This window comes from Adiantum capillus-veneris, chromosome 2 (assembly GCF_014529385.1).
Source record: "Adiantum capillus-veneris isolate H3 chromosome 2, ASM1452938v2, whole genome shotgun sequence".
NCBI lineage: Eukaryota > Viridiplantae > Streptophyta > Polypodiopsida > Polypodiales > Pteridaceae > Adiantum > Adiantum capillus-veneris.
This window is the reverse complement of record NC_140932.1, coordinates 105,614,015-105,641,719: the sequence shown is the minus strand read 5'-3', so window position 1 is coordinate 105,641,719 and position 27,705 is coordinate 105,614,015. Positions and strand designations below refer to the sequence as shown.

General features: G+C 45.3%; 1 protein-coding gene across 4 annotated transcripts; it reads left to right on the top strand.

Annotated features, from left to right (window-relative positions):
* LOC147463328 (calmodulin-binding receptor-like cytoplasmic kinase 2) lies at window positions 1-27,628 on the top strand. Of its 4 annotated transcripts, none has more exons than XM_086488089.1 (7): window positions 1-158; window positions 1,027-1,231; window positions 1,309-1,541; window positions 1,840-2,008; window positions 2,198-2,254; window positions 26,695-26,993; window positions 27,067-27,628. In XM_086488089.1, exons 2-7 carry the CDS (start codon window positions 1,147-1,149, stop codon window positions 27,289-27,291), a joined length of 1,068 nt encoding a protein of 355 aa, XP_086344215.1. In that variant the 5' UTR covers window positions 1-158; window positions 1,027-1,146; the 3' UTR covers window positions 27,292-27,628. The 4 variants fall into 4 exon arrangements, with proteins under 4 accessions (XP_086344215.1, XP_086344211.1, XP_086344198.1 ...); XM_086488085.1 differs by lacking the exon at window positions 2,198-2,254 and adding an exon at window positions 2,108-2,197; XM_086488072.1 differs by having other exon boundaries at window positions 2,108-2,254.
* Window positions 27,629-27,705: the final 77 nt, after the last annotated feature.

Here is a 27,705-nt window from a genome sequence, read left to right as displayed (position 1 = left end):
AACGAAGTAAAAAATCCCCGAACATGTTGGACCTAGTCATACTCACACGTTTTTGTCCAAACAAAAGCAAAAGCAAGACAAATGGCGATCTCACAGTCTTCTGCAGTCTGCGCTTCCATTCGCTCTGTCGTGGAGCATCACAGAGCTCGTCTTTTCAAGTAAGTTGTTTAATGTTTACGAAATTGCGATCGATGCAATCGGGTGTGTCTGTGCGTGGTTGCAGCATCTGCTTGTTCTTCTTTACGAGGCAGCTGATCGTCCGTGCTTCAATTCGAAGAAAACCATATTTTTCAAGCCTGCGTTCTTTTGTGTCTATGTATGCATGCATGTTCATACATTGCTTAGTGCAAGGTGTTTTGGGTGCCACTTCTGTGTATCGGATGTTCTATCTGAGCAAGCATGCCACTGAAGGCTTTGGGTTTTTGTGATGTATGTCACCTTATACAGAGTGTTGTGCACATATTGCTGTGTGTTATATATGTCTCTTTATCACACTGTGGAAGGTTTTACATGTCCACTGCATGCTATCTGTAAACCGCAAGAGATGATGATGCAACCATTTGTCTCGTAAAGAGTATAGACCTTGGGAATTTGCTATTAGATTTCACATTTGGGTGCAAAAGTTTGATCTCTTCTTTTTTTTCTCTGGCTCAGTACTCGGTCTGCTAATTCAGAAGTATAAGTCTGCTAATTTACTGTCATACAATCAGTTGAAGCTAAAACTGGATCAATTGCATTGAATTTCTACAAAAACATTCTCCCTTTGCGAAGAACTTGCAAGTTTGAACCACCTCAAACAGACACATATGCACGTCTTTTTGGCTTCTTCACCCCTCTGTTTTTCCTCTCATCAATCTCCAGTGTTATATCATATATGATGGTCTACTCAAGAGTTAAATATAGTATATACATACACAAAGGAGTAGAAGAAGCTTGTTTTGCTCCTTATGGATAAGTTGATTCCTTCTATGTGTTATTTTTCTTGCAGTTAATTAATTTCCAAACATGTGTTTGTTTTTCTTGCAGTCACTTATGGTTAGACACCATAACATGTGCAGACATCATTTTAAAGAGGTTAATGAAAGTTGACTGAGCCGTAAAAGAAATCAGAAGTAGAGACCTTGCGAGGAAGTAGATATCTGATCAATGGGGGAGAAACAGCTTTCTAAAAGGCTATTTGCATGCCTGTTTCCGTGTTTCAAGGGAGAAGTTAGTGATAAAGATGCACCATGTAAGTATTATATTGTAAGTGCACATTCAATGGAGTTTTAACTAGAACGTGACTTGATTTAGTTGTTTGCTGCTCAGTGCGTTCAGTGTCTACAGAGGGATTCTCTATAAGTCATGATTCTGTTCAGTCACCTCTCTCTACACCAACAATGCTGAATGATGGTACTGCTGTTGCTTTCAACATGGCAGAACTCAATAAAGCAACGTCAAATTTTTCCACATCTTGTAAGATCGGTCAGGGTGGATTTGGTGTTGTTTACAAAGGGAAACTGGCTGATGGAAGGATTGTAGCTATCAAGCGTGCTAGAAAGGTATATGATTCAGCTAAAAGGTTTGACACGAGGATGATTGGTTTTACTTTCAATGTCCTAGATTCAAGCAACAGTCCCCATTGACTACTGCTGCACCTAGCCATCATCACAAACAAGTTGAGATTGGTTGTTACTGCTAATGGCTAGGGCTAACTCTCATGTTCACACTACAATTGGGAGTCTCTGACCTTAAAATGCTTCGACTAAGTCCTAAATCAGCAAAGGAGAATATGTTGTTGCAGGAAATGTTGACATTCTATAAATTGTGAAATCGTTAATGGCCAAGCTGTCCATGCAGGACTTGTTTGAAGCACGGTTGACTTCTCAATTCCTAAGTGAAGTGAACACACTTGCAAAAGTAGAGCATCTCAATCTTGTCAAATTAATTGGGTACCTGGAGGAGGGTGATGAGCGCATTTTAGTGGAAGAGTTTGTGTCAAATGGGAACTTGCGGCAGCATCTTGATTGTGAGTGCTTTGCTCTTCACACAATATAGCGGTTTTCTAGTTCTTTTCATCCTGCAATGTCTTATCTTAAAAAAGATACGTGCACTTGGGCTTGTGCAGGCGAATTTGGCACTGTATTGGACCTGTTTACTCGTTTGGATATTGCAATCGACATCTCTCATGCTCTAACTTATCTCCATCTTTATGCAGGTAGGGACATTTCCAAACTGTTTTTGAAAGTCTTGTTACTAGCAAATGCTACTCGGAGTAAGCAAGTAAACAAGCGAATCTTTTTTGTTGAGATAGAAAAGTTGTTTTGATTTACCGCTTTATGCATTTGTCATATTTCTTACATTGCAAACATTTGTACTCTAGAACGGTGGAGCAGATAAGCATGGAGATGCCATACTATTGTGCACTTATTTACTTACATCGTTTGTTCTTTGCCTCCTCATCTGTGATGTAGTTATTTGATCGGTAAAAAATTCAAATGCTTGTGTATTCTTTCTGTACTCATGAATTTGCATGTTGTGCTAGTGCGAGTGGCTCTTTCAACTTTTCAAGCTTCATTTTAATCAGGATTTGCATAGACATGTAGTTAGCGATGTGGATGTCTTACAAGCTACCCTTGGTTCACTTTCATTGCATGGGAAGCTCCTCTAGGGGTGATCCCATACTTATCGGGAGCTAGCTATTTGTGCTATCTATCGTTTAACTCATGTTAGTGAGACATAGATGGATTTTTTTTGTGCGTGGTTGAGGCGACTTTGATCTTTAATTATGCTATTTGATCTCTTGTAGATTGTGGCTACATCGATTGATTTTATGTGTGTATATGGTCCTATCGAGGCTGGTGGAAGAGCTTGTTGAAGTCTCCCATGAGTCCTCTCCCAGGCTTGAATACTATATAATCCCCTTTGCAAGGTAGGTGCATGATGAGGGGGTGTCCCTCCCCCTCAACTTAGTCTCTCCTCTCCACCTCATCTCTTAACACTTGTGAACTTCAACCTCAAAGGTGCGTAATACGAAAGAGCACATACCCCTCATGAAGCTGTAGTGGGATCCACATAAAGTGGTCCTCTGGATCTTGTGATACAATGTGTATTCTCCATGCAACTCATGTGTATAGGATTGCTACTCATTCTGAGCCCCTTGAAGTGTTGTGTAGCATACACCTCCAATCTAGATACTACCAACATAGCCCTGTACTCCTGGTAATCTCGTGTCGAGCCTCTCACGTGTCTGTGTAAGTAGGATGTGTCAAAGTGCAGTGGAAGATATGGCGATAAGGGAACATTCGGGAGAGAGAGGATAGGAGGAGGAAAAACGTTGGAGAGAGAAGATGGGGAGAGAGTGGACAAGCCCCTCGGGGACAATGAGAGAGGTACAAGGCTCTCCACAATTTGCGAGAATGAGGGCGTCCCCCTCTCCCATATAGGGTGCAATAGCAGGTGTGGTGAGAGAGAGAGAGAGAGAGAGAGAGAGAGAGAGAGAGGACAAGCCTCTCGAGGTCAATCTTGATTCTTTACATATACAAGAGAAGTACAAGGGTTTGCACAATATGCACGAATGAGGGTGTCACAAACTGCTATGTGTCAGGCCATTGAAGAACGGAGCCAACCTGCAGATCCCCGGTCGAGGGGCCTAAACCCTAGAAACAACAGAAGAAGTTTTACCAACTTGCAAAGTCTTTTTTTATGCATAATCATTCCTGCAATAAAAACAAGGGAGAAACACGCAAAAAGCACACACACATGCTTGTTGTAATTTTCTGCACATAACCTGAAAATGTTACCTGAGCACGTTCCAATGCCGAAATAGAGACCTTTTTCGTGATGAAATCGCGCCAAACTTGGTGTATGCGTAGTGTAGGTAGAGAAGAACTAAATTCTATGAGTGCTTTGCTGAAATTCACCCTAAAAGAGATGATTAAGGGCTGAAAATAAAGAATTTACAGCCACCATACTCTACGAAGAGAGTGCCTGCTGCAACTTCTCGCGATGAAACTTCACCAAAAGCTGGCTATGGCTATGAGAACCCTTGTTCTAGGAGGCCACCACATATGTCGCAAGGGGCTGCTCTCAAGCTTCCATGGAGGGCTCCAATGCGTAGAGCATACTCACAATAGGGGGGTAGGAGCACTGCCAACACTGAGAAGTGGGGGAGGGGGTTCTCTTATCAAGCCAGCAGGAAGAGGGGGCGCTAGAAGAGGGGGTGCTAGAAGAAGAGAAGAGGGTAAGAGTGAGAGTGAGAGAGCCACTTAGTATTGGTACTTGGCACACTTAATAACTTTAAAACCATTCAACTTTCACATTAAAAAGTCCTTAGGCTATTAATGAAATGTGCAAATTAACTCACAACTGCACACACAGATGCTACTAATGAAATGTTAGCTGCTCTCAAGCACAATGGCGTACCGATACTGCTCTGGCATTACATGTTCGCACTTGTCCGGCCATTTTGTTCGGCACTAACCATTTAAAATAGTTTAATTGACTTATCCTAAACCCGTAAAAATAATTCAAGTCTTAGGGTTACCCTTGTTCTAAGGACCCCATCTCATTCCTATGCCTGCACTGACATGCGTAATTGTTTGAGCCTGAAATCTGAGGCTACTATCTCCCCCTTTATTGAAGATTCGACTTCCCAATCACTAGGGCTTCAGGGTATTTTCTGCTAGGGTCTCCTTGAGATGCTCTGGCCCAAATTTGGGCGCACCTGAGGCCCCAAAACTGCTAGATCTATTCTGATGTGCACACAACTTATCATATAATTATTTCCTCGTATATAATTAATTATTTACAAAGTCTGACATTGTTACATCCCTCTTGGTTCTAAGCATTTGACCTTAACTTCGTCATCAAGATGTCTGGGTAGTCCTTGAGATCGGACTCAGTCATCCACTTTGCATCTAAAGGGGTGTAATTCTTGAACTTGACTAAATACTTTCGATGTAGACGTGCCAATGTTCTTCCAGATTGCTCTCCAAAACAACCTAGTAAACCGGGGATCTCTGTCCAAAGCAATGGACATATATTCGGAAAATCTGTGAGACAAACAATTTTGCCAAATGATCGGGCTTAACTGCATTCTAAGGTAGTATCTATGCTGCGCGGCCTGTAAAAGGTGGTCAATGGCACTCTGTCAAAACCTTTTCCCTCAAGGGTTTGTGTAACACAGAACATCGTTTTCCGCATCAAACAGCCATCTCGTATGGAATAGCTTGAAATTGTCTCTCAATTATGTATCCTAGTAAAAATATCAACAAAGTCAGGATCCGCGGCGTATTGATTAACCATATCCTCGAAGCTTCTGTGATGAATCGCGGAAATAGCGAGAACCAAGGGCTTCCGAGACAATGCATCTGCCACTAAATTCTTCTGGCCTTGAACATGGACAATTTTTAAACTGTGACAGGAGGGTAGCCCGTCGCATCTGCTTTTTCGAAAAGTGCTTCAGTGACAAGAAATCACCGATCACTCGTTGATGCTCCATCTCTTTGAGCTCCGCCTGAGTAGGCCGAGGCGGGCCATACTCGCGTGAATGTTCGTTGTGGTCTCTTCCCGCATCGCCGGATGCTGAGGAAGTCGATTGATCTTTGCCTGAAGCCATAGGTGCTGCGGAAAAAAAAAGGGATTTGATTTCCCATAGAAGAGAAATCGGCCTTGCTCTGATACCACTGTAACAAACTTGGACACTCCAAGTCCAGAATCTACCACGACACCACAAATAATCACTTCAAAACGGTTCACAGTTCACAATTGATTCGACACTGGCCCAGCGGAGTTCTGTGCCTAGAGATATTGGCCCCAAGACTGCCTGGCGCCCCTTTCGGTATTTCTTTTTGTATTAATCTGTGTTCAAAGTACAAGAGTACAAGCAAGCGCTCACACTCAGACTCTACGTCCAGATGCCTTGAGTTATGAGGCCCTGCCTGCATATTTAAAGATTACAAGGGATGCTAAAAGCAGAGCCCCAAAAGCTGTTCCCAAAAGCATTCAAAATTAAAAGCTTTGAAATTAAAGCAAGAGAGGCTTCTCTCTCTCTCTCTCTAAACCTCTTGCATCAAATAAAGCAAACAGGTTCTCTCTCTCTCTTACTGGCTCTCTTTTGCATGAGTGAATAAAGCAAGGCAATAAAAAGCTCTCTCTCTCTCTCTCTCTCTCTCTCTCTCTCTCTCTCTCTCTCTCTCTCTCCCATTGCGTAGCCAAAAGCAATGCCCAAAGTGCCGCTGATCTGCCCGCAAAAAGCGCCGCCAAACGCGGACGTCCATACAGCCTGCCACGTGGCCCTTCAACCTTGCCACGTCAGCATTTCAGTGTACTGGGCAGCCACGTCACCCTTTTCAGCCTGCTAGGGAGTCCTTGCCAGGGGTGTGTGTGAGTACTGGGCAGCCACATCACCAGTTTGTGACACTTTCCTTCAAGGGTGAATCTGCGCTTATCTTGGATTCATCTAGGTATATACTCTACGGATGATACCAGATGCAGGTCATGAGTTGGATTTCTGCCATCAAAACTCAGTTTTCACCATGATACGCAGCATTACGCTTTGGACCATGTGGAAGGGCTCGCTGTGCCCACATTCTGGGTTCTTAGTCCTCCCCTACGTCCACTGTTTTGACAACCAGGCTCCTCAAGGGCAACGAAGCAGTGTCAATGCGTCTTTCTTCACAGATGGGCAAGATCGTCATTTCTTTTGCGTCGAGATCGTGGCCACATCACATTGCATTATGCACTCCCACAGCGGTTCCTTTTACATTCATCATATAGGCCACGTTGATGTATATGTAGTTCACACCTTGTTAGCCCACTTTTGTACTTCCTTTGTGAGAGGCCATTGTGCATCTCTAGAGGTCTCTTATGTACACAAAATACAGCCCCATTCTAGCAGAGAGAGAGAGAGAGAGAGAGAGAGAGAGAGAGAGAGAGAGAGAGAGAGAGAGAGAGAGAGAGAGAGAGAGAGAGAGATGCGACATGGAACGGCGGAGTTCCATCCCTAGATGCACTGCCCTAGCACTGCTTTTGGTATTTCTTTATGATTGCTTCGCAAAGGTACACCTCCCCGAGGGCTCTTCAAGAGTCTGTGTCCAGATGCCCTCGAGAGTGGCCCTCTAGGCACACTTTTAAATAGTACAAGGGATGCCCAAAAACAGAGCCCCCAAAAGCACTTGACCCAAAAGCACTCAACGCCAAAAGCACTCGTACTCCAAAGCATGCGCCCAAAGTGCCAAAAGCTGCCAGTGCAAATTGTGGAAATCCGTAGAGCAGTGCCGTGTGGCATGTTAATGCTGCAGTCAGCCAACCAGGCTGCACGCTTTTGTCTATAGGCCCCTCGGATGGTGCTCTTCAAGTTGGCAGGGTTAGATTTCAATTTCCTAACTCTTTTAGGCCCACGGCCACATCTTCAGTTTTTTTTCAAGGTTAGAGATTTTAACTCTAGTCGCTTGTCCTCTCGGTGAGTCCTTCATGTTGGTTGTGACAACCTCCTTCCAACTTTTATTCTTCACTGATTATGAGTCGTTGACTGAATACTATCACATGCAATGAGATTGTTCCAATGGTATTGGACCAGGAGGAGCGTTCCAATGTAGGGAAGAAGCCAAGCTTTGAAGCCTTGGCCGATCTTTCAACAACCATAACAACAAGAAGCAAAAGAGAAACGAAAAGCAACAACAATACCAACAAGATGGTTGTTGAGAAGGGTGCTTATAGCGGATCGATTGTGAAGAAAATGGCCATTGTTGGTGGAAGTGTCCAAAGCAAGTTGGTGAGGCTTCTACTTCATCGCGTAGTAAAGGCTAGGGTAGCCTTTGTTCATGTAAAGATGCTACCTACACATGGCACCTTCAAAAGATCTGTTCTCCAACATTTAATGACACTCTAGTTCCATTTTCATTGGCAAGAAATCAGAGATTTCTCTTCAAAGCGAGGGTTACCATGGAGTGGATTCTAGACGAGAGAGGGGTATGCACGCCTTCAAGGTTCTTTATGCTCCGAAGTTGGGATTCCATCTCATGGCGGTTTGGCCGTTTGAATGTTGATACTCTTTGTCGTGCCTTTTGTGAACAGTTGATTCAAGGCTTATCAGATAGTGGAAGTAAGTATGGGAAATACATCACTTGCACTTACATAGTTGTTTGAGGAGCCAAGCTAGTGGGGCATTACCATATGTGTAAGGGAGAGAGAGATACACGAAAGTGAAGCTGGCAAGTGGCTCTCCTTCAACCATGTGTCCACTATGCCCCTTATGGTTCCGTTTCCAAACCCCTCCCGACTTATAAAGGTGTCATGGACTTGCAGATTGGCCCAAATGCTATTTAGGCGCACACAAGCTTCCATACTCATTAGAATTTAGTGCTAACTGGTTGGATTAGTCCTTGATTGACCGACCTAGATTCTGAATGTGAGAAACCCGTTTGGCTACAGCCATTTTACACTGGCCATGCAATGTCCGCTTGCACCTTTTCAAGGATTTCAAGGGAAACAAGTAAAATAAAATAAAAAAATATCTGTTTAAAGAAGGGAACAAGGAAAATACACCTATTGGTGACATGTCCATCCCTTGAAATACTTTTCATGCCAATAATACACGTTGATATCTTGTGATATCACATATACTTATGATGGGAATCAAAGATATACATGCTTCCAGAAATGTAGCGTTCGATGATTAAACAATCCCACCAACTTGGCTACCACACATGTATCAAACATAGAAGTCTTCTGGTGTACTCTCAAGTACAAACTTTTGCACTCAAAATTTGTGTGGAAAGAGTAGATACAATTGCTTAACTACATGAGCATCATGAACCATGCTCTTACATTGCTCATAGAGCTACATCAAGTCACAGTGGGCTCATTTGAAAGGCTTCATCATATAGTTGCGACCAATTCAAACTCTTCCATCTATTTTGCATCCAGTTCTTGAACTTCACCAAGTAGCGTTTTGCAAACTTTCTTCTAACCTTCCTTTCCTTATGTGCCAATATCTATTCAGCCTTCAGGTACAAGAATCTCATCCAATTATTCCACTTCGGGTTGTTCCTCATCAAGCATGATATTTGTGGCACATCACCAACAAAGGGGCCTTAGAAGGCTGGCATGAAAAGCATTATGTATTTTCCAGCCTTCTGGTAGCTTCAACCTGTAAGCTACATAGCTTATCTTATCTGAGATTTGAAAAGGACCATAATATTGCATACTAAACTTTGGAAACAAACGTTTCTTGCCTTTCCTTTTCCTTAACCTGGCCTTTTCAAAGCGCAAAAGGATCCAGTCATCAAGTGAAAATACAAGTCTACGTTGGTGGCAATCAACGGCTTTCTTTTGCTTAGCCCGAGTTTTCTCAAGAGCTATCTTTATCTTCCTGTATGTTTCATCCATATCTTGCACATACTTGTTTGCCTCAAATATCTTGTCCTTATTTGCAAAATGGGTGGGACTTTCTTCCCTCCTTCCACTATCTCAAATGACGAGTTGCACGACTTACTTTTGAGCCATATTTCCAGCTTTCATCCATATCTTGCACATACTTGTTTGCCTCAAATATCTTGTCCTTATTTGCAAAATGGGTGGGACTTTCTTCCCTCCTTCCACTATCTCAAATGACGAGTTGCACGACTTACTTTTGAGCCATCCTCAGCACAGATTGCTGGTTTTGCAAACTATTCATGAGTTCTTGAAATTCATGATGCCGCCCGTTTTGCCTCGAGTGCTAGACCCTCTGACACCCGACAGCTTATGAGTCGACAGTTTGCGGATTTTGTTATCCCTCTTGTAGATGTTTTTGTTAGATGGTTGTAGGACCTTCTCGTGTACCTCCTCGGACACCACCCCTTGGGTTTCATTGTTGGAACCCTTATTCTTATTTGTTCCCACCACCAATGGTACCGGCTCTTCCCCAACCAATGATTTTTCAAGGATGGTGGTTCTTCAGTCAAATTCTTTATGTTTTTTGGAGTCAAAGATCGAACGCAAGCTTTACAAGATCTTTGACAACTCAACAACATCTATTGACTCTGCTATTACACGAAAGAATCCAAAGTTTCCCGAGCAGCCTTTTTTCTCAAGGACAATGCTATGCAATGGTCCACAAAGCCTCATGCTCCAAGGACATAGCAAGCCTTCAAGAATAGTTTTGCTCATAGTTGCCTGACATCTTTATTCGAAGGACAATTTTTAGCAAAATGGGGTAACTTGAAGAGGATAGCGACCGAAATATGGAAGATTCAAATAAAAAATCTTGGTGTTGTCTATCTTCCATTTTCCTTCTACAAATTCTAACTTTGGAGGATGAGTGTGAGCGATATACCATTGGATTACCTTCTCCATTCCAAGATATCGTCTTTCAAGCTAGTGAACACTATGGAACAGCTTATGGACTGTGCCATCGTCAGCTATAAACTTATATAGGGAAAGCTTGTCTTTGCACTTGGTGGATGTTTTGGGGATGTGCTGGGTGTGGGTGGGTTCAGCCTCTTCTTCGACTTGCTTGTTTGCAGGTTGAAGTATGCCATAGCCTATTGGTTGATTCTAGGATGGCTGGAGGCTCTCTCTCTCTCCCAGAGTTTGGTGTAGAGTGTTTGTGCAATGGTGATGTTTCTTCTGTTGGGGTGCACCGAAGTCTGATATTGGAGTTATCGTGGTGGAGTTTTTGGCCTCCTTGTGGATGTATTACCCATCTTTTGTGACTCTGTATCTCTGGTGGGTATTTGTTGTAATTGTAATATTTCGGGGAGATTCACTACTAGTGCCATTTTTATGTGTTGCCTATGGGCTTGTAACTTGGTCAAGCTGTTTTTTTCTGCATGCGGACACACACACATTGAGAGAGAGAGAGAGAGAGAGAGAGAGAGAGAGAGAGAGAGAGAGAGAGAGAGAGAGAGAGAGAGAGAGAGAGAGAGAGAGAGAGATGAAATGAATATTAACGTCTTCAAAAGGCCAAAGTGACCTATGAGACCAAAAAGTTACAATGTGGTGGATCTGATACAAAGTCAGAGTAACAAAATGACAAAATGACAAAACAAATATACTATGGAATCTTGGACTGCTAGGTGTGAACGGGGCAGAGCAGCTAGCTGGGGTAGCTAAATCACAAGAGATCCAGTATCGGTCGCTGGCGGATCTCATCAATCTCCTCCATGGTCAGTAGTCTGACCGGACGTCGTGCATGTCGGGCCAAAGTGATCCGAAGCCTCTGATGTAGCCTTCGTCGATGCTGTGTAGTCCTCCACGCTGCGCAGTCGTGGGCGTCTGGATCTCCCCAACTCGGTCGCCCGGTCGATCAGTGTGCCTCTGATGTGAAGCGACGAGCTCTGCTGTGGTAGTGGCTCCTCCGGGTGTCCAGTGTCTGCTCTAAAGAAGTCTGTGATGTGTCTCTGAGATTGGCTAGCCTCTCCTCTTATCAAGCTCTCTCTGTGTCGGCGCAGCTCGAGTAGAAACAAACCCAAGCATCTCTGATCCTCGTATTGCATGACTCTGGAGAGTGGTCCAAAGCCCTCTCTGAACAAGCAGTGGAAGCGGCCTCGTATCTCGTAGTAGACGGGGCAGTGGCATGTGTAGTGCAACTCTATCTCTGGCTCCATGCCACACAGGGGGCATGTCCTTGCCTCTGCTGGTACTCCACTGTATCTCCCAGTCTCGATCCACAACTGGTGTGAAGATGTGCGTATTTGGCCAATAGCACATCGTATCCCATGAGACAAGTGAGTGTCCATGTATCTGGGCCTCGTCACAAAACCGTCCTCTGTAAGCTGGAGAAGATGCTCTCTGTAGAAAGCCATCTTCGTGCCCAGCTCCTGTGCTGGTTGTATCCATGTCTTCCTGATGTCTAGCTGAGCCAGGTCCTGTCGGATGAGCCTGGTGATCTTGGACTGTGTAAGAGTCAGAGAGGGTGCCTCTAATGAGTACTGGAAGGGGGGCAATCTGTCTGTGCTGAACCCATGCGCCTGAAACCATGATGTCATTTCACCATACCAGCATGCTGTATCTCCCTGCATGGCTAACTGTCGAGAGGACTCAAGTGCAAGGCGGACATATCTGTCTCTGGGAAGTTCCCACATGCGGTGTATGAAGGAGACAGATCTGGTAAGCGCCTCGACTACTAGTGGGGGGGCAGCAAGCTCTGCTCGGATAATGGCACGTGGTACTGAAGCCTTGGCTCTTATGAGCCGCGAGATCATAGAGACCAAAGGCTTCTCCATGTCACCCCACCCATCAGTGCGACCTGTCCTCCCGTGATGATCCAATGAAGGTCCCCATATCTCAGCTCCATAGAGCAATGCAGACGCCACTAAAGTGTCAAATAGCCAGAGCTTCGTCCGATGCTCCTGAAACTGAACTTGTGAACACATCCTCTCCAGTCTGCCCAATGCTGCATGGGCTCTGGTCAATCTAGTCTCTTCTGCTCTCCTCAGTGAAAATCCTGGTCCACTAAAAACCACTCCAAGGTAAGTGTAAGCATCTGTGTACTCCACCGTCTCCTGGCCGTATGTGAATGCGGGCGTTAACCTCCTGATCCACTGTGGGGTGGTATTAAATACCATGACCTTGGTTTTACCAAGGTTGACAGACAAACCACTTTCGTGGGCAAATCTATGCAGAGCATCCAAGTGACGTTGCATCCCCTCTGGAGAGTCGGAGATCAACACAATATCATCAGCATAGAGCAAGAGCATGTCCCTGCCATCTGTGCACCTCTATCACCATCTCTCTCAATGTAGTCAGCAACCTCATCCACATACATACCAAATAGAGTAGGAGAGAGCGGGCAGCCTTGCTTCACACCAATAGTGGAGTGAACTGGTGCGGACAAACCCTCTGAGGTGCGTACATGCCCCACTACTGACCTGGACAATGCCATGATCCCCCAAATGAGCTCTGTGGGTACTCCCATCTCCTGTAATCTGCGCATCAATCTAGCTCTGGGTACTGTGTCGAATGCTTTGCGGAAGTCCACAAAGCTAAAATAGATCCGTCTCCCATGTGATCTGCCCTCCTCAATGACGGCTCTGAGTGTCAAGATATGGTCAAGAGTAGAAAAGCCTCTCCTGAAACTTGCCTGCCCAGTTGCACGTATCCCTTCCCTCTCTGCCCATCTACTCAGCTGCTGCTCAAGAATGGATGCGTACAACTGTGCCAATGTGTGTCCAATCATGATAGTGCGATAATTCCCAGGCTCCATAGGGTCTCCTGACTTGAAGATGGGTACAATCGTAGAAAGGCTCCAAGTATTAGGTAAGCCCTCACACATGGCATGGTTAAACATAACTGCTAGAAGCTCTGCTAGTAGATCTCTGGCATGCATGAAATGCTCAACCACTAAGCCATCATGATCATATGCTCTCCCAGTCCTCATCCTGTCAATGGCCTTCTGTCACCAACGTGTGACTACTATCTATCCTTTTTGTTGATTTCTTTCTTATTATTTATTTACTCACTTTTTGGAAACACCCCTCGGGAAATCTAACTACCTTGCATTGCATAGCTAGTGTGGAACTGTCCAGAGGGAGTCCTGGCGTGAGGGCAAGAGAGCACTAAGGTTGGACAAGGACTATGGTTAGCCAAAGTGGGGTCATTGACTAGCCAAAGTGGAATCCTTTGCTACAGAGGCTACATTTCAGTTCTGGGTGTGGCTGCAATGTACAAAGGGGGTCAGATGACCTAGAAAGATACAATGGTAGCATCTCCTAAAATTTAGGGAACTGCTATTTTGGGACGTGAAAATGTGTTCGCATCATTACCTCCGGAGTATGCTACTCTTTGCCCTCTCTCCCCCCTATAGCAGTATGCTATGCCCCTCTAGTGGGCTTTTCAATTGACCAATGTACAGTTGTGTGGGTTCATGCGCGATTGCCGAGGCAAGATCCTCTTGCACAGGTACTGGATTAGCTAGCGGCTAATCCCCCGCAGGTGCAGGTGAATTCGGAGAGGTTTCACGCCAAAAATCTCGTCCGATTCAAAGGGCAAGTAGCCCTACAGGTGCGGGGGCTCGAGGACTTGCTACGGATGCGACCGGCACGCGAAACAGAGCCCGAAACAGTAAATTACAGCCTGCTGTGTATTTTTGCAGGTTTAGGGTTTGGCCCTAGACTGTCCCTAATACCCCCAGGAGGTTCGGGGACGCGAGGGGACCGCTGTACAGGTGATCTGGCGCATTTTCGGGGCTGAAAACAGAGAATTCAGCGTGCTGCAGATTCTCGCCAGGTTTTGCAAAGTGCCTGTATGCGTCGGGAAAGTCATTCAATGCGTGGGAATATTGATTGTGAAGGGTCCTAGTACAGTTATGCTACCGAAATCGGGCCGGAACAATTGAAATTCAGCCAAGCTTGTGCGGGGCAGCTTGTAGGGAACCACAACGTTTTTTCCCTCTTTTAAACAATAAAGAAATACCGAAAGGGGCGCCTAAGTTAGGGGCCAATCTGGTGTCGGTCTTCTCATACAGGTGCAATCTAGCAGCCTGTATCCCTCTCCCCTTTGTTGTGTCTTGAAAGTACAGGTAAAGTGGACGACAAATTAAATGGGTGAAAGCAAATAAGGTTTAAGTCTAAAGTCTACCACCCTTTTTGAAAGTACAGGCCGGTTTCACCTTCCTCACCATCTAAGCAGTGAAAAAAGCACATGTGTGTGGGCATGGATCGGGGGGGTCGGGCAGGGGCAGCTGTCCAGAAACTGTGTACAAAGATGATGCGTACTGGCCCCAAGTCTCTGTAGAGGTAATGGCAGGGGGGGGGATTGCTCATGAAAGAGCCGCCACGCCTCACGTGAGTCCTGACTCAAGAATAGCTGGTAAAGATCCTGCTCTAGTCGACCCAAAAATGCCCTTTTCTTCCGCCGCACTAGGCGTCGGAAGTCAATCTGTGACTACCTATGAGTGATGTCTCCCAAAAGCACCTCCCTCTGAAGTCTAGCTCTAGTCTTGCGGCATTCTGTGTCACCAGCGTGTGACTACTATCTATCCTTTTTGTTGATTTCTTTCTTTATTATCTATTTACTTTCACTTTTTGGAAACACCCCTTGGGAAATCTAACTGCCCTGCATTGCATAGCTAGTGTGGAACTGTCCAGAGGGAGTCCAGGCCTGAGGGAAAGAGAGCACTAAAGTTGGACAAGGACTATGGTTAGCCAAGTGGGGTCATTGACTAGCCAAACTGGAATCCATTGTTACAGAGGCTACATTTCAGTTCTGGGTGTGGCTGCAGTGTACAAAGAGGGTCGGATGACCTAGAGAGATACAATGGCAGCATCTCCTAAAATTTAGGGAACTGCTATTTTGGGACTTGAAAATGTGTTTGCGTCATTACCTCCGGAATGACAAGGAGAATGTTTTCTTACTCTGCCGTGAAGTCAACTGGGTGACCAGTTGGGAGATTTTTAGGCGGCAACCCCGAAACGGGAAAATGCTTATAAATGTGCCAAGTGGCACCTTCTGGTGCACTTTCCTCATGCAAGAGAAGGGGGCGCTGATTTTAGAGAGGAGAAGGGCTCATTTTCAGTCTGTCACAGGTTAAGAGCTATGGAGTGCTTGCTTTCCCTCCTATGTACAGTGCGGTGCCAGGAGTGATGCCCTGCACACTATGCACTGCCCTCTCTCTCCCCTATGGTAGTATGTTATGCCCCTCTAGTGGGCTCTTCATTTGACCAATGTATAGTTGTGTGGGTTCATGCGCGATTGCCGAGGCAAGAGCCTCTTGCACAGGTACTAGATTAGCTAGCGGCTAATCCCCTGCAGGTACAGGTGAATTCGGAGAGGTTTCACGCTAGAAATCTCGTCCGATTCAAAGGGCAAGTAGCCCTACAAGTGCGGGAGCTCGAGGACTTGCTACGGATGCGACCGGCACGCGAAACGGAGCCCGAAACAGTAAATTACAGCCTGCTGTGTATTTTTGCAGGTTTAGGGTTGTGGCCCTAAACGGTCCCTAATACCCCCAGGAGGTTTGGGGACGCGAGGGGACCGCTGTACAGGTGATCTGGCGCATTTTCTGGGCTGAAAACAGAGAATTCAGTGTGCTGCAGATTCTTGCCAGGTTTTGCAAAGTGCCCGTATGCGTCGGGAGAGTCAGTCAATGCGTGGGAATACTGACTGTGAAGGGTCCTAGTACAGTTATGCTACCGAAATCGGGCCGGAACAGTTGAAATTCAGCCAAGTGTGTGCAGGGCAGCTTGTAGGGAACCACAACGTTTATTCCCTCTGTTGAACAATAAAGAAATACCGAAAGGGGCGCCTAAGTTAGGGGCCAATCTGGTGTCGGTCTTCTCATACAGGTGCACTCTAGCAGCCTGTATCCCTTTCCCCCGTGTTGTGTCTTGAAAGTACAGGTAAAGTGGACGACAAATTAAATGGGTGAAAGCAAATAAGGTTTAAGTTTAAAGTCTACCACCCTTTTTGAATTGAACAGGCCGGTTTCATGGTTCTATCGACGGGATTAAATCACTTATGTCCATAGAAGTGCGCCTTGGTCAGTTTGGGCTTGAAGACACAGGGGATCATAGACCAGACACAGGAAATTGTAATTATGGGTGACAGACCAGATGATGTGGCTGAAGAGGTTTCCTCTTCACAGGGTCAACAGACACATGAAGTGGGTGAGTCCTCAAGACCACCACAGACGGATGATGATATATTTAGGACCCAGTTGGCTATTGCTGTGGCTATGTTCACACAAGTAATGCAGAATCCGAGGTTTTTAGCCTTTCTGCAACCTCCTGTTCCGTCTCAGCAAGTTGGGTCACTGGATCATATTCAAAAGCCTGTTAAGGCACGAGCACAGGTGATTCATACCGCACAGTCAATGGAAACACCTGTACACTTGACGGAGAACATGCAGTCTCCACAACTTGTGCCTAAGGTGCAAGAACAAGTGGCTGAAATGCCAGTCTTTCAAGCTGTACCAGTTCAGCCAGCCACTTTTCAACAGTCTATAGCTGGTTCTAATGGGCAGGGAAGCAATCTAAAGGCTATGCAACAGGTCTTCCCACCACCTTCAGTACACCCTGGCTATTTTGGAGGTGGATCGGTATTCCAGAGCATGGTTGGTCATGCGCCTGGAAATCAGTTTTACACGCCAGGAACAGTGTTTGGGGGTGCTCAAACGATGATGCCTAACCCCATGTATGGTGTCACGGGCATGCTACCAGGGTTTCAAAGCACTCAGGGCCAATTTGGGATGCCACAGGCAAATTTTGGTATGGCTGGAATTACAAATCAGCAGCCAAATATGGCATTTCCAGGTCAACTTAATTGCGGTCAGGGATCACATATGAACCCTAACAGTGTTCCCATGTTTCAGTCGCTTCCATATGACAATTTGACGCCGCTGGAGAGGCCAACTCCGTACAAAGAAGGTGGCAAAGGTGTGACATTCACGACCTTTACAGGGTTTGATGACAGGAAGAAGGCTCTTTCATTCCTCCAGCAGTTTGACAAGGCCTATGCGGGGGGAAACTTTACAGAGGCTTCAAAGGTCCTCAAGACAGCCACTTTCTTGACAGGGAATGCGGGACAATGGTGGACAACTTTATTGCTGCAAGGGCAAGCTCCGTCCTCCACATGGATTTACTTCAAGCAGATTTTTGCAGCAGCATGGTTATCTGATGACTTTGAAGCAGATGTCATGACAGAATGGCACCAGCTTAATGCTGCTACTTGCAAGAATCTGGATGATTACAATCGGAAGTTTTGGAAAGCTCTACTTCCAGTAACTTCCTATAGGTTTGTGCCATTGACAGAACAGATTGAAAAATACTGTTGTGGCCTACCCAAAGGATTGAGAAAATACTGCACGAAGACCGAAGTCACTACTTTGACGCAGCTCATCGAGGTAGCAAACACTGGCAATGGTTTGCTCAAGGGAGAAGACTGTGAATTCAATACTGGCGTCAAGGAAGGATCAGCCAAGAAAAATTCAGCGAAGAAGTATGTTCCCAAGGAGGCTCTGAAAGGGACTCAAGAGCCAGCCAACACAGGGAAAGATAAAGCTACGGCTGAATCAGAAAAGGGACCAACGAAGAAATGGAAAAGACGTTTTCCTCGCAAGTCGGAAGAGCAAAAGAAGGTCCTGAGGTCAGAGAACAAATGCTTTATCTGTGAGAAGCCTGGCCACATTGCTTACAACTGTCCTACAAAGAAAAGGCCAGCTGATTCTGAAGACAAGGAGGATAGGAAAGGAAAGAAGCCCATGGCTGGTCTAGTGCCAGATATGGTGGGCGATAAGCCAAATTCAGATGCAAGTGAGCTTTGCAGAGCATGGGGAAAGGTCAGGGATCAAAGAGTGCTTATCTTCTTTGATCCAGGTGCCAAAGCCAACTTCATTTCCCCGAGAATTGGCTTCCAAGTTGGGAATCAGACCTGAAGAGATGGGGTATACAGCAGAGGTAGGTTTGGCATGTCCTGGCCATACAGAGGCTGTGACACCCATCATTGGAAAGTTGTGCCTACATATCCAGTCCTATGTAGATGTCGAAGAATTTTACATCATGCCACTGGACGGATGTGATGTGTTGTTAGGTATTCCTTGGTTATTTCGTGTACAGGGAATCATGGATGCCTACAACAAAAAGATCATTGTACAGAGTAGGGGAAAGACTCACATTCTGGATGTAAAGCTTAAAGGGGAGTCTATTCCCACTGTATCAGCTTCTGCTATTACTTCTGTAATGAAAAAGCATCTTTCTGCGTACTTGGTTTTTGCACGTGAAGTGTCAGATTGTGATGAATCAAATTTATCTGTGCTAGATAAAGAAAGGTCAATGTTTTTACAACAGTATGGTGACTGTTTTTCCGATTCATTACCGTCTCAATTACCGCCAGAGAGACCCGAGGACCATGCGATAGATTTGGTGCCAGGCAGTAACCCACCAAATAAGCCTCCGTACAGGGTTAGTGCGGCTCAGCAGAAAGAGATAATGGGCCAAGTACAGGAGCTGTTAGAAAAGGGGCTGATTCAGCCCAGTTTATCTCCATTCTGTTCTCCAGTGTTGTTGGTGCAGAAAAAAGATGGCTCATGGCGTATGTACATAGACTACCGTGCACTGAACAAGAATACCATCAAGAATAGGTTCCCTATACCTAGAATTGATGATATTATGGACAAATTAGGAGCAACTATGTTTAGCAGGATAGATCTAAAGAGTGGGTACCATCAGATCCGCATTAGATCAGAGGATGTGTACAAGACTGCTTTTAGAACGACGTTTGGCCTTTACGAATTTTTAGTGATGCCCTTTGGTCTCACAAATGCTCCTGCTACGTTCAATAGGATGATGGACAGAATTTTCCGTCCACACCAGCAGTTTGTTGGTACATTCTTTGATGAAATGATAGTCTAATCAAAGAATGAAGAGGAGCATAGGCATCACTTGGCTATTGTGTTCGAAGAGCTACGCAGTCATAGGTTGCTCATCAATGCAAAGAAAAGTGAATTTTTTATGGAAGAGATCCATTTTCTGGGACACATTGTCTCAAAGGATGGTGTCAGAATGGATCCTGCAAAAGTTGAAGCGATCAAGTCATGGCTAGATTTGAAGACGGTGCATGATGTCCGAAGCTTCTTGGGACTATGCTCCTATTACAGAAGGTTTATCCGAAATTTCGCTGAGATTGCTTCACCTTTACATGCTCTTCAAAAGAAGGCAGTTACCTTTAGATGGACACAGAAAGAGATTTCAGCTTTTAATCTCTTAAAGGAAAAGATGACTTCAGATCCAGTCATTGTGTTGCCAGATCTTAGGAAGTCATTTGTGGTCCAGTGTGATGCCTGCGGTAGTAGCATTGGTGTAGTGCTAATGCAAGATGGCAGGGTAGTAGCCTATGAGAGCAGAATTTTGCAAGGGCCAGAGATGACCATGCAGGTCTATGAGAAAGAGTTACTGGCTGTGATTCATGCGCTCTTAAGTTGGAAACACTACCTGCTAGGTGCAGATTTCGTTGTCCAAACGGACCATCAGACCTTGCGATCCTTCTTGACACAGGGAAAGTTATCTGAGAAGCATATGCGATGGGCAAATATCTTGTCCATGTTTCATTTTCAGATTGTGCATGTGGAAGGCAAGAAGAACGTTGTGGCTGATGCCTTGTCAAGGAAGCCACAAATTTCAGCTGTGTCAATTTCTTATCATCATGAACTTGATGATATGAGAGAACAGTATGCAAATGATGAAGATTTTGCAAGGGTCTTTGAGCAGTTAATGGATGGACAACGTCATGAACACTATCTTCTCAAAGATGGGTTCATGATGATGCATGGCAGATTGTGTGTCACAAAGCCATTGCGACGCAAAGTTATGGAAGAGAGTCATGTCCCACCGTATGCAGGGCATCGTGGTATCGATGCTACAGTTAAAGCGGTTGAGACATTCTTCTACTAGCCTACATTGAGAAGAGATGTGGATGCCTTTGTGCGAGAATGCCTAATTTGCTAGAAGGTCAAGTTTGACAAGCAAAAGGCACCAGGGTTATTGCAACCACTACCTATTCCAGATAAACCATGGGAAAGTATTGCTATGGATTTTATCTTTGATCTTCCGAGAACGCAGACAGGAAACGATGGTATTTGGACCATTATTTGCAGATTCAGCAAACAGGCTCATTTTATTCCTGTCAGGAAGAAGATAAAGCCAGATCAGATGGCACGCTTGTTTATGAGCAATATTTTCAAGTATCATGGCATGCCACAGTCAATTGTTAGCGACCGTGATCCACGCATGACAAGTTTGTTCTGGAGAGGCTTGTTTGAGAATATGGGCACAACGCTCAAATTCTCTTCGTCATTTCATCCTCAAACAGATGGGCAGTCAGAAGAGGCAAATTCTACTGTCCTCGATCTGCTGAAGTGTTATGTGTCAGAGCATAAAGGAAAGTGGGAGCAGTATTTGCCATTGGTGGAGTATGCATACAATAATACAGGCATTCATCAACTGGCAAGGCACCCTTTGAGATAGTTGAAGGTGGCAAGAAAGCTCCTCCCATATTGCATACAAAGGACAAGATATTTGAAGCAGATAAGTATGTTCAGGACATGGATGAAATGTACAAGAAGGTCAAAGTGGCCTTGGAAAAGACTCAGGCAAAGCAAAAGAAAGCAGCTGATCGTCACCTTCGTGAAGTGGTATTTTCACTTGGTGATTGGGTGCTTTTGCGCTTTGAAAAGGCAAGGTTAAAGAAGATGAAGGGCAAGGAAAGACTGTTTCCAAAGCTCAGCATGCGTTACTATGGGCCTTTTCAAGTGTGCGACATAATCAGTGATGTTGCATATAGGCTGAAATTGCTTGACAGTTGGAAGATTCACAATGCGTTTCATGTGAGTCTTCTCAGACCCTATGTGGGTGATGTGCCAGAAGATATGCCAGCTAAAGATCAGCCGGAAGTCGAGGAACTTGACGAGATCTTGGTCCCGGAACAGATTTTGGCACATAAGGAAAGAAAAGTGAAAGGCAAGGTTGCTAGGCGTTACTTGGTAAAGTTCAGAAACTATCCACCAATGGATGCTAAGTGGATGGAAGAAGGTGAACTTGCAGAGTCACCAACTGTGTTATCACTTTACCTGGAAGCCTTCGATTTGCAACCTACCTTGACCCCTTGAGTTTCAGAGCTACATGGATTGTCAGTGTGACAATGGCTTTTGAAACAAATGATGTACATGGTATTTAAAGTGAGCTCAAATGAAATACCTGTTACATGAATGTTAGAGCTGTATAGATTGTCAGTTTGGCAATTGCTCTTATGGAATGTCCAAAAGTTTGGTTAGTGCTATAGAAGTGAGTATTTCTTGTCAGTTTGTCAAGGATACAATAATTGCTTCTATTAAAGACTACATGTGTAACTGCATTCTTAAACTGTCGGTTTGGGTATGCTCGAAAGTGTTACGGGATCCAACGTGTACTATAAGACAGTGGCAAAATGTGCAGCTACCATTTTGTCATTGGAAAGTTAGTGACTCAAAGCAATGGCAGAGTGCGAAGCTACCACTATGTCATTGGGACAGGGTTCACACGCAGGCAATACATGAGTCGACGAGGTGTTGAATACACCAGGGTTGACAATGAGCATGTATGTGTCGTATATGTGTCAACAGGTGTTGAATACATCAGTGTTGACAGTAAGCATGTACGACATAGATGCAAACGAGGACGTTTGAGATTTCAAGAGGGGGGTATGTCACCAGCGTGTGACTACTATCTATCCTTTTTGTTGATTTCTTTCTTATTATCTATTTACTTTCACTTTTTGGAAACACCCCTCGGGAAATCTAACTGCCCTGCATTGCATAGCTAGTGTGGAACTGTCCACAGGGAGTCCAGGCCTGAGGGCAAGAGAGCACTAAGGTTGGACAAGGACTATGGTTAGCCAAGTGGGGTCATTGACTAGCCAAACTGGAATCCTTTGTTACAGAGGCTACATTTCAGTTCTGGGTGTGGCTGCATTGTACAAAGAGGGTCGGATGACCTAGAGAGATACAATGGCAGCATCTCCTAAAATTTAGGAAACTGCTATTTTGGGACTTGAAAATGTGTTTGCGTCATTACCTCCGGAATGACAAGGAGAACATTTTCTTACTCTGCCGTGAAGTCAACTGGCCGACCGGTTGGGAGATTTTTAGGCGGCAAACCCGAAACGGGAAAATGCTTATAAATGTGCCAAGTGGCACCGTCTGGTGCACTTTCCTCATGCAAGAGAAGGGGGCGCTGATTTTAGAGAGGAGAAGGGCTCATTTTCGGTCTGTCACAGGTTAAGAGCTATGGAGTGCTTGCTTTCCCTCCTATGTACAGTGCAGTGCCAGGAGTGATGCCCTGCACGCTACGCACTGCCCTCTCTCTCCCCTATGGCAGTATGTTATGCCCCTCTAGTGGGCTTTTCATTTGACCAATGTACAGTTGTGTGGGTTCATGCGCGATTACCGAGGCAAGAGCCTCTTGCACAGGTACTGGATTAGCTAGCGGCTAATCCCCCGCAGGTACAGGTGAATTCGGAGAGGTTTCACGCCAGAAATCTCGTCCGATTCAAAGGGCAAGTAGCCCTACAGGTGCGGGAGCTCGAGGACTTGCTACGGATGCGACCGGTGTCACAAACGGGAGCGCATAACAATATAAAATACATTCGGATAAATAGGATTTATCACTTATTATTGAAGCCAGAGGATATAGAGAGAAATAAATAGAGAGAGAGATAGAGAGTGAGAAGATCGACACAGTACTGGGGACTAGAAGATGGGCTGGTCCCCCCCCGTAATAGTATCTTTATTACTGAGGAGAAGTCTATACAAGCACTTGAACCGAACGTATTACCACGTTCGTTCTAGAATAAGACTTGATGGTTCCCGGAAGCCACAGCTTCCGATTCCTAGGGCAAAACCCTATTCCAAGGAACTTCCGTTCCTTATTCCAAATCCTTGAGAACCAAGGTTCTCGCCTCTGGATCTCACCTTCCAGACTCAGGGCATGACATCCCTGCAACTCTTTCTAACTCTCTTTCCAGAGTCCTCTTCCCGCAGAACAACTCTGCTTTCCCAGACACGAAGTCCTTACTTGGGAATCCCAACTTCCGGATCGCAACTTGAGAGACTACCTCTCTCCGATCCGTGGATCTTCTTCCCAAACTCGAGTACGAAACCCTTGGGCTGATCTGGCTCTAGTTCCTCAGAGCGCTTTTCTCCTGTAGAGGCTCATGCCTTCCTCTGCTCCTACTCCCTCACGAAGAGGAAGTACACCTGCAATCAAATACTCAAAGATCATAACATGAAAAAACGTTACCTTCAAAGTCTCGACGCTCGAAACGCAACTCCGTTCTCGAAAAGAAATTCCCCGGAAGAGATCTTTACATAGAAAAATCCTCTCTTCCAATCCTACACACAAAAGAGGTGTGTTCTCGGGTTCCTTCTCGTAAATCAGCCCCGTCTACGACGTTTATGGGCTGAAAACAGAGAAAAACAGCAACTTGTCGCGATGGAAACACGGTTCGTAGGCACTTCTTCGCGAGGGAACTCGTGCACTGGGTCTTGGCGACATCTGGTACACTTGGGGCAGCCATGGGCATCACTGGCAACGTCTTCTTTATGGCTGAAATCTGCAGTAGCATCTCCTCCTTGCAAAGATTGGTCCTCCTCTCTGAGTGAGGGCATGTGATGCTTTTATAGCTCCTAGCCACAGGCACGAATAGCTGCTCGCGTAGAGATCGCGGCCGTTTTTTTTTTTTTAAATTTTTTTTTTTTCCCGTTCTGCCAGAAAAAGAGAGAGAGAAAACGCTGGCTGATCTGTTGCCTTATTTATCAGATGGCTGCCCACTTATTAAGTGGGCGGCCGGCGTATTTTAAAAATAGTCTGAACCTGCCCAAAAACTCAATAAAACCGTATAAGTTAAAAACAATGCTTTCACAACACTTCCCAGGCGTCCCTGGATGCAATCACATGCACAGTTGCAATGCAGGCAAAGACTTCCTCGCGGGAAAGCATCTGCTTTCCCGAAAAGCAATCTCGCTTTCTCAGAAAGCATGTGTTTTTCCTCAAAGTTTCCTCTGAACCCATCTTCATTCAAGTGCTTGCTTTTCCTTGTGCACAATTCTAACACAGTTCGGAATTTCCTCCCGACTATGGATATTCCCTTTCCGATGCACCTGTCACCCACCTTGTGACGCATCAAGAATACCCATCACCTAGTCCTTTTCTACCGAACTTACGGTACAATCTCCTTCACGATGCTCTATGTCACCCATCCTATGACACATCAGAGATGTCCGTTCCCGGATGGTCGAATACTTCTTTCCGATGCTCCCTGTCACCCATCCGATGTGACGCATCAGAAGTACCCGTTCCTGGTGGCCTTATAGATATTCCCTTTCATAGTGCTCCCGTCATTACTCTGAATGACGCACTAGGAATATTCTGTACTCGGATGTCTCCAGTGAGAAAAACTCTCTCACTTAAAATTCCAATAATTCATTTAGACTTATTTTTCCTTGGTGTTCCAAGCGAGAAAACCCTCTCACTTATAAATCCAATAATTCATTTAGAATTATTTTTCTGTCAGATAAAGCCAATTTGGCAACAACCAGCAGGCGAAACGGAGCCCGAAACAGTAAATTACAGCCTGTTGTCCCTAATATCCCCAGGAGGTTCGGGGACGCGAGGGGACCGCTGTACAGGTGATCTGGCGCATTTTCGGGGCTGAAAACAGAGAATTCAGTGTGCTGCAGATTCTCGCCAGGTTTTGCAAAGTGCCCGTATGCGTCGGGAGAGTCGGTCAATGCGTGGGAATACTAACTGTGAAGGGTCCTAGTACAGTTATGCTGTCGAAATCGGGCCGGAACAGTTGAAATTCAGCCAAGTGTGTGCGGGGCAGCTTGTAGGGAACCACAACGTTTATTCCCTCTGTTGAACAATAAAGAAATACCGAAAGGGGCGCCTAAGTTAGGGGCCAATCTGGTGTCGGTCTTCTCATACAGGTGCATTCTAGCAGCCTGTATCCCTTTCCCCCGTGTTGTGTCTTGAAAGTACAGGTAAAGTGGACGACAAATTAAATGGGTGAAAGCAAATAAGGTTTAAGTTTAAAGTCTACCGCCCTTTTTGAATTGAACAGGCCGGTTTCATTCCGCATCATACCAGCTGTTCTGGGGCATGCTCCCAGAACGGCGTCTCTGCTCAGGCTGAGTGTGTGGGTATGCCTTTGCTGCTGCATCATGTAAAGTCTGTGTCAGTATAGTAGTAAGCTCCTCCAGAGGTCGTCTTGGCTCCTCAGTGCACAAGCGTCTGTATATCCCATCTATGTATACAGAGTCCGTCTCCCGCGTGAAGGTGTAGCGCGTGGCCTGTGTGCTACACTGAACTGGAAAGAGATGGTCAACGACACAAGAGCATGATCCACTGCCACCCCAACAGGTCTGGGCCCAATAGTGAGATCCTGGATACTAGAGATGAGGCTCGGTTGTGCCATGACATAATCCACTGTGCTGGCTCCGTGTTTGTGTGGAAAGTATGTGAAACCTCCCGCAGCGGGAAATCTCTGTAGGCCATTCAAGATGGCCAATCCATGTGCAGTCCCCATGTCTATCAAGTGCTGTCCATATTCAGTATATTCCCCATCCTGCGATAGTCTAGATAGGCCCGTCTCCACCACATCCAACTCTCTCAGCATCTCGTCTGAGGTATCATAAAACACTGTCTGATGATGGGCAATCCTAGCATTGAAGTCCCCTCGAATGATAATGTCACCATCTCTAGAGAACTCCCATACGTCATCATCCAAGATAGAAAAGGGGGATTGTCCTTTAGGTGGTGCATATACTGACGTACTCGGGGGAAAGTAGCAAATAGCAATGTAAAGATATCTGCCTGTCTTTGCTCTCAATCTCACCCACATGTACGTAGCTTGCTCATCCCTGTGAGCTATATGTATCAATGGCTGCAACTCCTCCCTGAATAACACTGCCACTCCTCCCGAGCCCCGCCCGCTGTGCTCCGATCGTGTCTCTTGTCTACAGGCTGTCTCCCATCTGTATCCACTAATGTGAGGCATAGACTGCCCAGGGGCCCGAAGATGATGTCTCTCCCGGAAAAACTCTCCTCAAAAGCACCTACATCAAGACACATAGATCCATTACAATTCCAGGTAGCAACTTTGAGTGTAGTCCCATAGGCCCGAGAGAGAGAGAGAGAGAGAGAGAGAGAGAGAGAGAGAGAGAGAGAGAGAGAGAGAGAGAGAGAGATTGACATTTTATAGGTGAACCCATTATTCACAGAGACGTGAAGGCCTCGAATATTTTGCTGACGGACAGTGTCAGGGCCAAAGTTGCAGATTTTGGATTCTCCAGAATTGGGCCTTTGGATTCAGGAGCCACACATGTGGTAACTCAAGTAAAAGGAACAGCTGGATATTTGGATCCTGAGTACCTGAAAACTTATAAACTATCATCGAAGTCCGATGTGTATGCCTTCGGTGTCCTAATGATAGAGCTTCTTACTGGCAGAAGGCCGATTGAGCATGACAGGCATATTGATGAAAGGATTACTCTCCGCTGGGTTAGTATTTCTAGGATACTCCAAAGAGCTGATTACTGGAGTGGTGCCTAATTACAATTTTACGTATGTGCAGGCTTATGGGAAGTTTCAAAAAGGTAGAGTCGAAGAGCTTGTGGACCCTAGAATGGACGTCTCTACAGATGCTCTTTTTGCTGTTGAGAAAATGTTTGAGGTGGCATTTCAATGTGTAGCACCGACGAGGCAGGAGAGACCAACGATGAAAAAGGTTTCTGAATTTCTATGGATGGTTCGCAAGGATTGTCAGCGATCACAGAACGGCGGATCCAGGAGGGGCTGAGTGTTTGTGCTTCCAATCACTCCGTCTTAGTTGGGCTCTAACGGGGTTTGAACAACTTATTGAAGACTGAAGAGATCATACTTTGTAAGACAAAGCAAAAAAAAGCATAATGCTTGTTTAGGCCTTAGTGTAGGGCTAGTTGGAGATGATAAGTGAGACAACCAATTTTCACATCATATTGATTCTTTTATTGATCTGTGCATTTCTGGGTGTTTATATGTGTGATATATTGTAGCACTTTCAATAAGCAATAGAAATTTCTGCTTGTTATTGTTGTATCTGGCTAGCAACACGTCAGAAAGCTTTAAAATAATCAGAGAAAACTTCTGTTTCTGTTTATGGTTATCCTGTACTTACGCTTCACTTTTTACTCTCTTAGTGCTAGGCTGGAACCCTCTGCAGTTTAAGAGTTTG

Coding starts and splice junctions, on each gene's coding strand:
- LOC147463328 (XM_086488072.1), top strand. CDS start 1,147: ATGGGGGAGAAACAGCTTTCTAAAAGGCTATTTGCATGCCTGTTTCCG. Junction 1,232..1,308: donor TAGTGATAAAGATGCACCAT/GTAAGTATTATA, acceptor TTTGCTGCTCAG/TGCGTTCAGTGTCTACAGAG. Junction 2,009..2,107: donor CTTGCGGCAGCATCTTGATT/GTGAGTGCTTTG, acceptor GGGCTTGTGCAG/GCGAATTTGGCACTGTATTG.